We start from the raw sequence: 14,932 nt of genomic DNA on the forward strand, positions 1-14,932 counted from the left end.
AACAATAAAATATATATATATATATATTAAATCACAAAAATACAAGACCTATATATCAATCAAATATTTTGAAGACAGTACACAAATGAACAGTCTTAATAGCTTTTCCATTAGTGCTAAGTATAGCCTAACTATCCACCTGCAGAACATCAGACCATACGTCACAGCAGTCCGAGGACAACAGCGCCGAGACGTCATCTAGCGTTCAGTGCTAAGAAGGACACCAGCTTACAGCATCCCAAGGACTGGACTAGGAAGGACACAACCTCACTTAGGATGCAGCCTTTTTTATAGAAGCATCCTCGATTCCCCAACAACAACAACAACCCCCACATATTTCAGAACAAGCTGCAAATATCACCAATCGATAGGCGTGGAGGATCAGTTTTTGTAGCTTCAGAGGAATCTGGATCAGATCGGGGATTCAGCTAATGCAGCAAAAGCCGTCTGCGCAAGAACAGAAAACAGCATTTTTTTAACGAACAATTGATATTCCACTGAACATTTATTCATTTTCAGAGGAATGAAGTTCTTCATTTTGCACATAGCGAGTGTTTTACTCGTGCATGGTAAGACGTAGACTCGACTATTTGTTAAAATGTTTATCTCGCTTCCGATCCAGAGGCAATAATATTCACATTATAATTATTTCCCATATTATTGCCCGGTTTCACAAGGCTTAACCTAGTTCCAGACTAAATTTTATTTTTATTTTTTGGTCTTTCTTTTTTTTCTATCGAACGTTTTAAGCTACGTTAATATCACAATTTAACTAGGCCTAAGGAAACTGGATGTAGCCTAAAACTGGCATTGTTAAAAGAAGAAACAAATAGCTCAATATAATTTAAAGATACAAAACTGTTGTGATCGCTGTTTTATATAATGGTTGGCCTAAATACCATATTGCTTCAGTTGTCCCGTTTTAATGAATAGAACGGCCTGACGACCTTTGATTTCTGAGCTGCATGATCGGCGTAATTTATTATTATGTGATTTATAATTTTGAATTTCTTCTCCAGGTGTGTGTGGTGCTGATGATACAGACAGAGTGTCAGTCTCTGTGATGGAGGGAGATTCAGTCACTCTACACATTAAACAAACCCAACAAGAGAGAATTAAATGGTATTTTAATAACACTTGTGTAGCTCAAATTAATGGAGATCCCTGTAAGATCTGTGCAGATAATCAATGTCATGATGATAATGAGAGATTCAGAAACAGACTGAAGCTGGATCATCAGACTGGATCTCTGACCATCACAAACATTAGTACCACAGATGCTGGACTCTATAAACTACTGATCTTCAGCGGCGGCAGTGACAGTGACAAGACTTTCAGCGTTTCTGTCCTTGGTGAGTCATTAAATGAATGTTTAAAAGCTGGCTATGTTTATTATAATCATCATTGATATCTGTGACCATCACGGCTATTTATTCTATACTTGTATTTAAGTATATAGGTCATTTACTCAAAGGGGTGGTTGATTATGATTTCACTTTTCTAACTTTAGTTAGTGTGTAATGTTGCTGTTTGTGCATAAACAACATCTGCAAAGTTCAAAAGGGAGATATATTATTTTAAAGAAGTTGCTTTTTAAGGACTACAACAAACGGCTGGTAGGGACTACATGACATTCCTCCCAGATTAATGACACCACAAACCCTAAAATTTACATTAACCCCGCCCCCGGGACCCGATTTATAGATTATCAAGACAGAATATGCTAATCAATGACTAGAAGATAACTACACATAAGATACATAAATTCATCAACTAACCATTCAGAAATGTTGTCTACATGTTGTCACTTCTCCTTGAGCATCTCCATATTTGTCTGACTCCGGTTTGAACATAAAAGGCTAAACGTTTTTGAAATTTTCAGGACACAAGCTGTTGTAGCTCCGCCCTCTGTGCCGGGAGCAGCAGCTCATTTGCATTTAAAGGGACTGACACAAAAACGGTGCGTTTTTGCTCACCCTCAAAAAGTGACAATTTTAACATGCTATATAAAAATATCTGTGTGTATTTTTTAGCTTAAACTTCACATACACACTCTGGGGACATCAAAGACTTATTTTACATTATGAAAAGGGTATTATTATACCACCCCTTTAAAAATTTTTTGCTGTGAAAGTGTAATTGTATAAATTTCACACTTTTCTTCGTTGCACAGAACCAGGGGCGAGGGCCAGAAATGTTCAAGTGGGTAGGCCGTCATAAAACAGGGCGGGCAAAGTTTCAAATAGCAAATAACAAAAAAACTTTTAAACTACTATGACAAACATAAAAAAATATCAATTACCGTGCCAAACACCCTATCTTGCTCCCAGCGCAATTGACTTTGTACACCGACGCATGTATCATTCCTATTTTACACCCGCGCACTGCTGACTTTTCCCTCCACAGACGCACGTCTGTAAATTAGGGAATGAACTTGCGCTCACGGGGTGGTTTGGTGGAAAGAGGAAGCGTGTTCCGGCGCAAACGTTCGCTGGTGATATTTTCCAGTTTGAGAAAAAAATTCTGCCACTGACCAGGAAAAACTTAGTCTAAAGACAGTGGCGCGGTGCGCGTTATAATCATATGGTATTTTAAGGGTGCATGCTTGCCATTATGTAGCGTGTGGACAACACGCATACACTTTTATTCTCTAATCTAAACAGACGCAGCCGTTTCTTTTTCATTTTTGCAAATCATACATTATTACAAGGAAACATATTAACACACGAAGGAAATCATTGTTGTGTCCATGAAGATGTGAAAAAATAGGCATAAATCTAGGTTACACATTTACCCAAATTATTATAAGCCATATAACCGAACCTAATTTGGGTGGGTTTCTCCCATCATCCCCAATGTCACTTCTCTGTGTTTTACGGCCCTGACGAGAACGTCGGTCTCCTCGGCTGTGAACCGCTCCTGGCGCGCGCCTGGCAAATCTGTCGTTATAATGGCAATCCGCCATGGAACAAGCGCGCCGGCTCTTAAAGGGAATGTGAGATGTCGCTCTGATTGGTTTATTTCATGTTACGCCCAAACCACACCTATGAATAATGAAGCTACTTCAGACCAACCCATTTTAGATTTGCGTTGGGTGCAAGAGTCATTTATCCCGCCGGTATAATAGCAACAGCGCCCGGGATCCGCCCACAAAGTTACTTGCGTTTTGCGTTTGATACTTGCGTTTCAGATCGTTAAAATAAGGCCCCTAGAGTTTCTGCGCAGGCTGAATCTGTTTGTAATCACATGATTCTCTATCGGGTACAGTTGATTGGTTACTGTTGTGTCAGTAGCCAATGAGCTTGTGTGCTCAACTCAACCTTCAAATACATGGGTGATGGGTAGCATTTGCATTAGCGGTGCAGTGCGCTTTCAGAAACCCTCCACCTTCCCCAGCTCCACCTGTATAGATCTGCTACGGGTAATTCATGTACATTATATTGTACTCATACATTGCATGTCGTGTATGAATTGGCAAGTCCCGTTCTTGGTCTGTAGCAACAGCAACATAGCAGATCGATTCCACCAAGACCATGTCAACATTGTCTTATCCTTTACCATGCCAAACACTCCTAGAGTTGTCATAATATATGGCGATTTAACGTGAAGCGTGTACGCGACAAATAATGGAAGAGAAACGTCAGTAGGCTATAATCAATTATGGTCTATTACTCGTGATGCATCGTAGAAACGATTAATTGTAACACCCCAAATTTTTTGACAAAAGTAAATGTAGTTTATTCAAAAAATCCCATGTAATAATGCATTTTGCGATGAATATTATAATTGTATTTTTTTTGTGTCAATAATCAACTAATACATCAATTTTTAAATATTTGTGGTTATATTAATAATGAGATTTCTTCATTTTGTTTATTCTGATTTTCAGGAAATTCATGTTTACATATCCAGTTATTTCTTGTTGCACACTTTCCCCATGAAAAAAAGATAAGCTGTTGGTGTGTGTTCCAGGTGTTCCTGCTGCTGAACGAGATGAAGTGAAGAGAAAGTCAGTGAAGGAGGGGGAATCTGTCATTTTAGATCCTGGTGTAATAAAACAGCCAAGTGATTTGATGACGTGGTATTTTAAAGACATTGTCATCGCTGAAATCACTGGAGATCAGAGTAAGACCTGCACAGATGATGAGTGTGAACATGCTGACGGACGATTCAGAAACAGACTGAAGCTGGACCATCAGACTGGATCTCTGACCATCATGAACACCAGAACCACAGATACTGGACTCTATAAACTGGAGATAAACAGCAGCAGCATCAGCGTCCGTCGTCGCCGCAGCAGCAACATCAGCATCAGCAGCTTTAAGAGCTTCAGTGTTGCCGTCACTGGTTGAGTATATCATTTAAATAATTTAAATTATACATTATTGCAAAAAAATTAAGTTTCGGTGTATATTGTTTATAGAAAAAAAGAGCTTTGACTCAATAACATTTTGATGATATACTCAGTTTTCACTTATTCCATGTTTTTTTAATTGCTTTTCTTTAAAAAAAACCCATCAGTTCAAACAATATCATACAACTGATAATCATAGAAGAAAGTGGTAAATATCAGTAAAGTTGATTATGATTTGATGTCTAGTGATTATGTATGTCTGTCTCTCCTGTTACAGAATCCAGTCAGTCTATAGCAGTAATATGCGCTGGTGTTGGTGTTCTCCTGCTGGTTTCTGCGGCTTTAAATCACACCGCTGGTGTGATCAACTGTCACCGTAACAAAGCTACAAAAGCAGGACAGATTGCAAGTATCACATACATACAGCTGATTTAGCTATTTCTAAATATAATCAGGATATAAACTAATTAACTTGTATACAATAAAATATGGACCAGATTTACTAACAGCGTGCGGCAGCGCAAACCCTCATTTGGCATTAAAAAAATACTGTCAGGATTTACTGAGACAGTAGTTATGTTTCTATCACCCTGTTTTTCCATCACCCTGTTTTTATGTACATTTTGAAGTATTGCATCAGAAACGAGTGATGGAAACGGCAAATATCTGAAAAAAATCTTAAATTCGTGTGAAAAACAAATGTACGTGTGCTTGAGCTGGTTTTTGACTTGTGCAAAAAAGAGTTCATGTGAATAATGGGAAACTGAAATGCATTTGCCGATTAAATTCTGAAATGGCAAGCATTAAACCCACGTGACTAATGGTCTGTTTCCGCTGATGGTGTTTTATTTACTATTGGTTACTAGGTTACCAATAGGTCCGTGTACCTTGGGATACATATATGACCCTTCTTATGAACATAAAAAACAAATCTCACGTCATTTATCCAGTGTTTGAAAATGTGTTTATTTATGTTCATGAGGGTTGAAATATGTGATAAATGACCGGTTTGTTGGTTTTTCCGTTTAGAGGACAAAAACAAGAAAACAAATTATCCCAAGGTACACGGACCCCAATACCACCGTCATTCTCTCAAACAATTTGATGGAAGTGCACCTAATTCACTTTTCTTTCTTTTTTTCAAACTTTGAAAAGATTCGCTTTACGTTTGGATGGAAGCCCAAGTAGTGAAACATTAGCGATTAAAAGATAGCATATGCGCATCTGCAAGATGTCTGTTAAAGATCACTTCATCTGAAAAGCTGAAAAAAAAAAAGAAAAAAAAAAAAGAAAAGCACCTGCTGTTTACTAAGTAAGGGATAATGTACATCCAGCCGGTTGTTATCTCAGAATAAACTCCCAACATGGTGTTGAGGGTCTTGCATCAGCCTGTGAAGGGGGTTTATTCTGAGATAACAACCGGCTGGATGTACATTATCCCGCTTATTACACGGCTACTTGCCAGATAAGTAAATAATTAGACATGAAATATTGATCTGAGTTGAAATTTTTTATTAGCTCTTTAAACGCAAAGCTTCTGCGGAGAGAGCAGTTGCCAGCAGGCGGCAAGTTCAAACTAGATGGACATTTAAGAGATACGGTATACAGTCGTATACTTTAAGTCCACACTTATTACACAGGATTTGGCCACATAAATACTTATAGAGATAAGAGATATTGATTTCAGATTAAACTGTTTTAAAATCGTACCTGTTTGTATCTTATAATCCAACAGTGTACAAAACAATAGTCACAAAATGGCAGCAGCTGCGTTTGTATGAAACAAGATGGAGCGAGTCAATGATACTCGATGGCATAATTTGATGACAAAATATTGATCCGACTGAGTTTTAATGTTTTATTAGCTCACCAAATGCAAAACTTCCACAAAGAAAAAACGTTTCTAGCAAGCGTATAGAGTTGCTGACTTCAGTAACCCGGATGAGCCTGCGTTTCTGTTTTCAGGGGTTGTTATCGGGGAATAACATAACGCCGGATGGCGCGATCAGAATCAAGAATTCCACAGAGCCGTGTAGTAACATCTGATAGACGTCTTTAAGATGTCAGTTTTACATACATTCTAAATCATAAACATCTTAAAGACATTTTCTAAACGTCTATTTGACATCTGACAGGAAACATAGACGTATTGCAGATGAGCAAACACTCTAAAAATCACATCTTCCAGATGTAAACACGCACATCAAATAGACGTCCCCGTGATGTACGTGTGCTATCAGGAGCGGACACAGATATTTTTGCTGCTGACCTTATTGCAAATGTTTTTTTAGGCGTTTCCCATGCTAGGGGATTTACTAATGTTTGCCGTAGTCAATTTACTGGGATCTGAGCCATTATTTAAAGCCCAAATAAGCATGTCTTAACCTATTTTCGCTTGACATGCTGGAACTGGGAGATCATTTTATCCCTTCGTGTTCATTATTAATGCCAGATGAAGACATTTAGTAAAAATGGCCCTTATATTTGCTAAATATGTTTCACAAATGCAAAACAGTATTCGTAAATATACAAGTTTTGAATGCTTTAAATGTATAAACTGGTTGTTGAATCTGCATGTCATCACATGTGTGGATGTGTATGTCAGTGCAATGACAATGCAATACAGTTTTTAAGACTGAATATTCTAAAGAAACGTCCAATATTTAAAATACAGTTACTTTTTTTTTTTTTTAAGGAAACCATCCGTCTTGTTCATTTAATTTATCTTCTGTGAATCTGTGTTTTCTTACAGGAGCATCATGTTGAAGACTCGTACACTAATAAGGCTTGGATGCCGTTGTTGACTGTTTCCGATGAATCATACCCGACTGAAGATGCCAGAGCGACATCACCATTTTTAACTATTTAAATCATTTAAAGCATGTAGCCAAAATATATTTTATGAAAGAAGCACATTATCAGCAATAGAACAGCGAATGCTTCATGTTTTTCTGTAGAGATTTATTTATGATGCTATCATGCTTTTTGTAGCAGTTTAGTACCTCATTCTTTATGACCAAGAAGTGTATTTTACTACTCTCACACAGCATCTTACTGCAATATGCAAGCACACAGATCATGTGCACAAATATGCAAACATGTCAGACAACATGAATCGACTCTGCACTAATGTTAAAACTACTGGAAAAGATATTTGTGACGGATTCAGCCAGCATGCCATCAACACGTCCACTCGTTCACAATCACTGGAGTATTAACCTGCCACTCACACACACACACACACACACACACACACACACCTGTTGTCTGGTCTCGTCAGTCTCTGCATGAGGATGTATTTACCTGTGATACTTGCCTTCCTCGTCTTCCTTCATCCGTCGATCCTTCAGACTGTTCATCATCTGTCTGCTCATCGAACCATCCTGCAAAGAAACAAAGACTCCTCGGTGAAGTGTTTCTGCTCATGTTCATCTCTTTCCTGCACGATCTATCTGTGAATAAAGACCTGTTAACTTCATCTCTGTCTCACCTCCTGTTTTATGACAATATTATGTTGCGTGTGTATCTACCATGCTTTTTTTAAACAGATCATATTATGCTATTTTATTCATCAATTTGTTTAGATGTTTGGGTGTAATAGAATAAGTTAATTTGCTTAAATGTGCAAACAACATAGTTCTTCACATATTTTACAGCCAGATATGCATATGTTGTTTAGTTCACCAAAAGAATACAAGTACTTGCAGTATAAAACTATTAAACTAGTAGTTTACTGAAAGTGTATTTTTATAAACTAAAAATGTGCTAGAAGTATGTGACTAATAAACTATCAGGATACCTAGAAGTTCACTTGTTGTATAGTTTCTTTCAGAACAAATGAAAAACGTAGTTGTAAACTAGTTTCTAATTAATTTAACAGCTCTTTCATTAACAATGACTAGAAAAGTCATGAAAATATTTAAACGATAATGATACTCATAAAGTGTGAAAACCCTGAATCTCAAAACAAACATAAACCTTCATGTTGAGTTGACCATTATGATGCATGATCTACTTCATGTTCATACTTAATATTATGTCCTTTGTTAATGACTCTCTCCCATTAAATTCACATGTAGAAACTTTGCTGTATTAAAAACGCCCTCACAGCAACTATTTTCTTATAATTTAATGCAAATGTAATATAATACAAAGTATAGTTTGAAAAGGTCTTAAGGATTCTACAACTTTATAAGCTTTATAAGTCAATCGTTTACAGGACGTAAAACGAACTCGGACGATTTCTGCTTCCCGTAATGACCGCTCACGTGGTGTTTGCATACTTTACCACAGTTGAAGTGAAATAAATGCAATTTTGTCAAAATACACATACTTTTCAGAGACATTTTCATTTAATACTTTATGTAGGCCTACACGTACTGCTTAATACAGCGTCTGTTAGTACAATAATAAAGATCAACAAGCCTATAGCTACTATCAATGTAGTGGGGTCTACGCTTTTTTAATCAGTTTTATTTTGATAAGCATGACACAATATAACATCAAGACTACATGAAAAGAGATTTTACTGTTGTAAAAAACAGATTTGTGAGCAGGAGTGGAACTGAAGGTGTGAGAATAAACACAAACACACATTGTCACGTGGTGGATTCGGCCAATCGTGGAACAGCTTCTTTGTCATCCGAGCTTGTGAGTCGGAGAAACTGCGCTTTCTGAGTCCTGCGGCTGCACTCGAATCGCTCTCGCGGTACTTTGATGGCTTACGTCACAGCAGATTTTGCTCATCTCAAACAAGCTTAATTTCTAACCGGCATGCACTGCTTCAAATCAGCCGCCGATCGGTTTCCACAGTGCTGCATGAAGTCAAACGAGCCTAGTGATGCCCTTCACCTGACCTGACCCGACCCGACCCCTAAACCCTACCCCCACTGTGACATGAGCAAATCAGGGGCACGTTCACTCAAACCGGTGCGCAACATTTTGCTACGGTTTCCGGGTTGAACGACATGTTTCCTGGAAACGGTGTGTAATGTTTTAGATAAGATACATTTTGTCTTGTTTGGTGCGTGTCAAAAATGTTGGCCGAATCAGCAGCAACATGTATATTAACCACGCGGTATTAAAGAGACAGCAAGCAATAATGGGTACAAGTAAAGTTGTTGACAAATGCGTCCGCTGCAGCTCGGTATACGCAACAATTGAAGATATTAGAAGACATGTTTGTCTTTTCATCCCGAAATGCTGGATCACAATAATTAGGAATCACAGTTTCCACAAATCCCTTCACTCGATTGGGATGTTCTCTTTTATTCTGGACGGCAAGGGCAGTGTAACAGAGCGTATTTTGCAGTATAAAACGCGTATTTATTCCGATTTTATCAGGCTCCGAAAATTCTTCAAAAAGTTGTCACTTTTTGAGGGTTTGCAAAAACGCACCGTTTTGTGCCTGGCCCTTTAAATGCAAATGAGCTACTGCAGAGGGCGGGGTTTCAAGAGCTGGTGTGTGTTAGCAGCTGCGATTACCGCAGACACACTAAAATGACAGAATTATGCACATGTACCTGCATTTATTTACTTCCTCTATTTATGAGTTTTATTTGTTTACAAACCAGAAAAATGTCCACACCCAGAATACAAAATGTTTTCTTTATTGTTTTGAGTCACTAGGTGTATGCGATGGAACAGATTCTTGTCATGTATTTAATATATTGATTCAATTACTTTATTCATCCATTCGTTCATTTTTGCTTCTACGATTAATGCGTTGGTCAGTTGTGAAACATTTTGCGACTCGGCTCTTTCCCTCACTTTCAGCAGCAGAGGTCCTCGTCGAGCTCTGATTTGAAAAGCTTCGAGTAACTAACATTTTTCTGATACAATTGTGTTGAAAGCTTCGCTGGTTCAGAAAGCTTCACTTCGCCATCAGTAGCCTATACAAAAGTAAAAGTACAGCGAATTTACCTTGCTACAAGAAGCTAAAGGAGCTACAAGCATTAGGTTTAGGATTAGTTGTGGGGGAGGGGTTAGGATTAGGGATGGGGTTAAGATTAGGCAATCAGGTACTGACTTCAACGAGGGGGGTAATAATTTGGCAGGGGGTCGAAATTTGGCACAACACCGGTACTTCCTTGGGGGACTCGAGCTGAGCATGCCACACAAGTCCTGAAGAGTGAAGCCAAAGCATCGCACTCAGGTGGTTGGTCTCAGTAAACGTCGTAAACCCCGCCCTCAATGTAATGGACATGAGGCAAACTAATCAATCAAATTAGCCTACACTTCAAATATTTTTTTTCCAACAATGTTTTCTGTCTTTTTAGGTAGTTTTTATCACGCTGATGTAATTAAGTGTTCGTTTTTTTTTTTAAAGGAGTTTGGCCTAATAGTTATTTAATTGATCCTGTAAAAATGGGAGTGTGACGTCAAGATTGACATCTCTGATTGACAGCTTCTCTGAGTGAAGTAATCACTGAGGCACCAACTGACTTTTTTGGGAGGAGATTGTAACTTCAACTTTAATTTCAACATTTCCTTAACTGTGTAAATAGTACTCCTGAAAGAAGTATGGAACCAATGAAACCATATAACATTTTCACTAATACCGTATTTACCCTTTACATTATTAAATTGTTGCAGCTGGGATATTAGCCTCATCTCTAACACTGTTCAATTCATCGTGTCTGATGCATTTCATATAAAGACATATGAAATTGATTAAAACAAGTGCAAGTAAATTAACTCATAAATCTGAAACGACATCATACACTCTTATTAGGCTATTTATTAGAATTGCATATTTGACCATTTAATAAGGGCTGGCGTGCTAATCGCTCAGAGTCAGCACACGTGCTAACCATGTGCTCAACTATTCTAACCTCATGACACACTACTATTAAAGGGGTGGTAAAGTATGATTTCACTTTTCTAACTTCAGTTAGTGTGTAGCCTAATGTTGCTGTTTGAGCATAAACAACATCTGCAAAGTTACAACGCTCAAAGTTCAAAGCAAAGGAAGATATTTGCTTTTAAAGAAAAGGACTACAACAAACGGCTGTTATGGACTACACGACATTCCTCCCGGGTGAGTGACATCAACCCTAAAATGTACATAAACCCCGCCCCCTGAACACACAGTCCATGTTTATGTGACGAAGCGGAGCGGTACAGGATTTCAATAAGTTACTTTGCTTATGGTGATAATTGTCGACTACGCCACCCTGAATAAATCAGGGAATATCTAAATAACCCAGCGGTTAGCATTAGGTCACACAGGTTCGTGTGTGTCAGGGAGGTTAGAGACAAGAGTACAAATAATTACAAAAAGGTATTTTATTGACATACAAAAATAGTTAAAACCAGTATCTTCTTTTAAAACAAAGGCGCACAGCGCTCAATGCACAAATGTCAAGGCACAGAAAAACAGGTGCTCACAAGGGGGCAATATGAGTGGCACACACCGACATAGTCCTCTACCCACGAGGGTAGGAGGAGTTTGTCAAACAAAAATTAAACAAAACCAAAACCAGGCTGAGCTTACCGGCGGAAGGACCACTTAATGGCTTTTCCAAAAGCGTAATTCTACTCACACACACACACGTCACCGTGCACTTGGATCATACACGCAAGCACTCCAAAAGGTGTCACTCACTGCAACACTACCACCACCACAAATGCACTCGGAGGTCCTCCCGCCTGGTCACCTCAGTTCCTGGGGAAAAACAAGATAAACAGCTGAATTTGTTTATCCAAAAAAATATAATAATCAAGGTCCACAACAACACAACAGTAGTTACAGAAACAAAATCTAAACAATAAACACAGCTGACCAAAAGAAAGAAAAGAATCACAGCAGATAGAGCTGGTGCAGCACACACACATACACGCGCGTGTGCACACACACACACTGGTTCTCGTACAAATAACAGTCAATTATTATTAATCAACTTTTCTAATCACACTAAAAACGAAAGGAAGTAGAAGGAAGTAGAAGGAAGTAGACGGTATAATCCTGTGCCCTTATGAATTCCCGCCGTCACGATTAGCGCGACACGGAGGGCAGCGCAAGCACCGTGGTTATCCAGGTGGACTCAAGTTCGTAGAAACACAGAAGAACGAGAGGGAGATTGTGCAGAGAACCAGCACAATGGTCCGGAGGACGAAAGGGAGGACCTGCGCCTCACGGACGCCTTAAAGAGAAGCAGCGGGATGTTAGTGCCTCTCTTTCCACTACAACCTTACAAACATCTAACGTGACACTTACCAAAAGACGACATTACCCCACATGTTATCCCCACAGGCTACTGTTTACCGCGATCATCACAACCACCGATTAACTGGGGTACAGGAAGCAACGCATTAACAGTGACATAGCGACTCAGTATACCATACGCCATCATAACCACCACTCAATACAGGGACAGTTTACATACCTGAAGGGTGGGCAAACACCTATTCTGAGCTGACGAAAATGCACCGTCGGACAAGTGCTTAAATGAAACGCTACAATTAAAAAGATAACATATCAGTGGCGTTCTAAACACACGATTTAAACCACCCGCTACCAGCACATACCTGAGGCGATAGTGGATGACGCAGGAGGGGGAGGACAAGACATGACGCATCTCAGAGTACAGCCAACCAGCGTTAAATAGACCGTACTCTTTCCTGATAGGACACCAGGACTGTCAGTCACTTACCTAATTCTGCCACATTTAGAAGAGGAAGAATTGTTGTATACATTTGTGAGTCAGCTCAAACTTTAGCATCTATCTTTTCACATGCAATAGAAACTGTCTCACAACAGTTCCTACACGAGCGATTTATGACAGAATATGCTAATTGAAGATAGTTAACTCCACATCAATAAATTCATCAACTAACCATTCAAAGACGTCCTGTTGCTTCTACATGTTGTCACTTCTTCTTGAGTCTCTCCATCTTTGTCTGACTCCGTTTTAACATTAGCAGTTTCTGCCACAGACACACACGCACGCACACACGCACGCACGCACGCACGATTAGTAAATATGTAGCCTATAGCCTACAGACCAACAATGTGTAGCCCATGGGCAGGGTTAATGGAAATGTTTTGCTTAATGACCATTGCAAGAAGTGTTCTTTTAGAATTACTTGTGCTTGAGGAGTGGAATTTAAATATTTTATATAGCAACAATAAAACTCTCCTAAACAAACAGTTCAATGCAACACATAGGCTACACTTTAACAACCGACGAGGGCACGTCCTGTGTGGCGCATTTTTAAACCTTTGAATCGCTTTAGGAAGCAGTCGCGAGGGTGTGTGTGTGTGAAACAAAGGCTTGTTCGACTTGAACAGGTGTTATGAGATTTTCGGTTTCATTTCGGTTTCAGTGGGCGGGGCTTACATGAATAACCCTGAGTTTCCCGGGCATGTGCGTGGAACTGAGAGCAAAACAGGTTTAATGGGTTATAAAAAAAAATCGTAAAGTTAATAATGTTTTTATTTGTTTGCACGGTGACGGCAGACATTCACTTCGTGTAATGAGGATAAAGGAGCAGCAAACCGCAACTCGTTCATTTCGTTGTGATTTTCCTTTGTACCTTGATGCTTTAAAACGTTATCGTTTGTTATGTCACTGCTCGTAACAATTGAAATAAACCTGTATAAATATCTGTGGACACAATAGCCTATTTTTTGTAAGACAATAGCCTTCTGGTGTCAACCCTGTTCTGAGTCAAAATATTCAACATTCTCCAAGTTCTCTGGTTGTGAACTGTCTGCGGTTGTAAAAGTCATAGTGTTGAAAATGTAGCTGAAATTTCATTGATTTTTCATAGGCCTAGCCTATTTCCAGTAAAAAAACAAAAATAAAAAAAAAACATTTGTTTACAAACAAATATAAATGTACAAATAAAAAATGACAAGGTTTAAGGTTCCACTTTTAATGTGAAATCAAAAATTCCAGAACACCTGAATGACTACAGCGAAACTGATTTCCAATAGAAGAGCACAGAATGTTCTAAAGTACATGAACCAACTACCAAGCCTAATGAACATTTTGCACCCTACACACTGTTTCTCTTTGTCATCTATTCTTTCTTTGACCATGTGTTGCACTGTGTGCCTGGATGATACACAATGATGATGGATCATTGATACAAATGCATGATCCATTTTGCTCAACAAACACTCATTCAACATTTGTATACAAGTCATAAAGTTTCATAAACATGTATGTTCTTGTGCTTCAAATAGAAGCACTTTTGACTTAAAATCTTAAAAAGATGACATTATGGGATTTTCATGAGATTTGCATGACAAAAGTTCATTCACTATTTGATTAAATGGATTCACTATTTTAAGAAATGTATAGCATACTTTAGCAAGCAAGGGTGCATTAAATGGGTCAAAAATGACAGCAAAGACATTTATGTTTTTAAATTATTAGTTACTTCAACATGAACTCATGATTAGTAAAGATATGAAGAGACACCAAACTATCTTATATATAATATCAAATATTATATCATATCAGCACAGGCACACTTTCCAAAAAAAAAAATATATTTTTGTTATCATCAAATTGGTTGCTTATTCTATTCCGTAAAATAATGTGAAGTGTTTTTCTCATTTACAGTATT

General features: G+C 38.4%; 2 protein-coding genes and 1 long non-coding RNA gene across 3 annotated transcripts; 1 reads left to right on the forward strand and 2 right to left on the reverse strand.

Annotated features, from left to right (window-relative positions):
- Nucleotides 1-14,932, reverse strand: part of LOC306987895 (SLAM family member 5-like) — a 332,963-nt gene that overhangs the window by 63,642 nt on the left and 254,389 nt on the right.
- Nucleotides 208-8,157, forward strand: LOC306987889 (uncharacterized protein). 2 transcript variants are annotated; one of them, XM_079592514.1, is made up of 5 exons: nucleotides 208-569; nucleotides 1,020-1,352; nucleotides 3,973-4,347; nucleotides 4,632-4,759; nucleotides 7,107-8,157. In XM_079592514.1, exons 1-5 carry the CDS (start codon nucleotides 524-526, stop codon nucleotides 7,221-7,223), a joined length of 999 nt encoding a protein of 332 aa, XP_079448640.1. In that variant the 5' UTR covers nucleotides 208-523; the 3' UTR covers nucleotides 7,224-8,157. The 2 variants fall into 2 exon arrangements, with proteins under 2 accessions (XP_079448640.1, XP_079448641.1); XM_079592515.1 differs by having other exon boundaries at nucleotides 4,632-4,763; nucleotides 7,107-8,148.
- On the reverse strand, nucleotides 7,658-12,945 carry LOC306987956. Its single transcript, XR_013795283.1, has 4 exons — nucleotides 12,742-12,945; nucleotides 12,573-12,645; nucleotides 11,961-12,498; nucleotides 7,658-7,737 (listed from the first exon to the last, which is right to left on the reverse strand). It is a non-coding gene; the product is annotated as an uncharacterized lncRNA (long non-coding RNA).

The sequence above is a fragment of the Phoxinus phoxinus genome (assembly GCF_949152265.1).
Source record: "Phoxinus phoxinus genome assembly, chromosome: 20".
Lineage (NCBI taxonomy): Eukaryota > Metazoa > Chordata > Actinopteri > Cypriniformes > Leuciscidae > Phoxinus > Phoxinus phoxinus.

What these genes read in the sequence shown, in the direction of transcription:
- LOC306987889 (XM_079592514.1), top strand. Translation starts at nt 524, where the DNA reads ATGAAGTTCTTCATTTTGCACATAGCGAGTGTTTTACTCGTGCATG. An exon ending in GAGTGTTTTACTCGTGCATG is followed by an intron (nt 570 to 1,019) that starts GTAAGACGTAGA and finishes TTTCTTCTCCAG; the next exon opens with GTGTGTGTGGTGCTGATGAT. An exon ending in TTTCAGCGTTTCTGTCCTTG is followed by an intron (nt 1,353 to 3,972) that starts GTGAGTCATTAA and finishes TGTGTGTTCCAG; the next exon opens with GTGTTCCTGCTGCTGAACGA.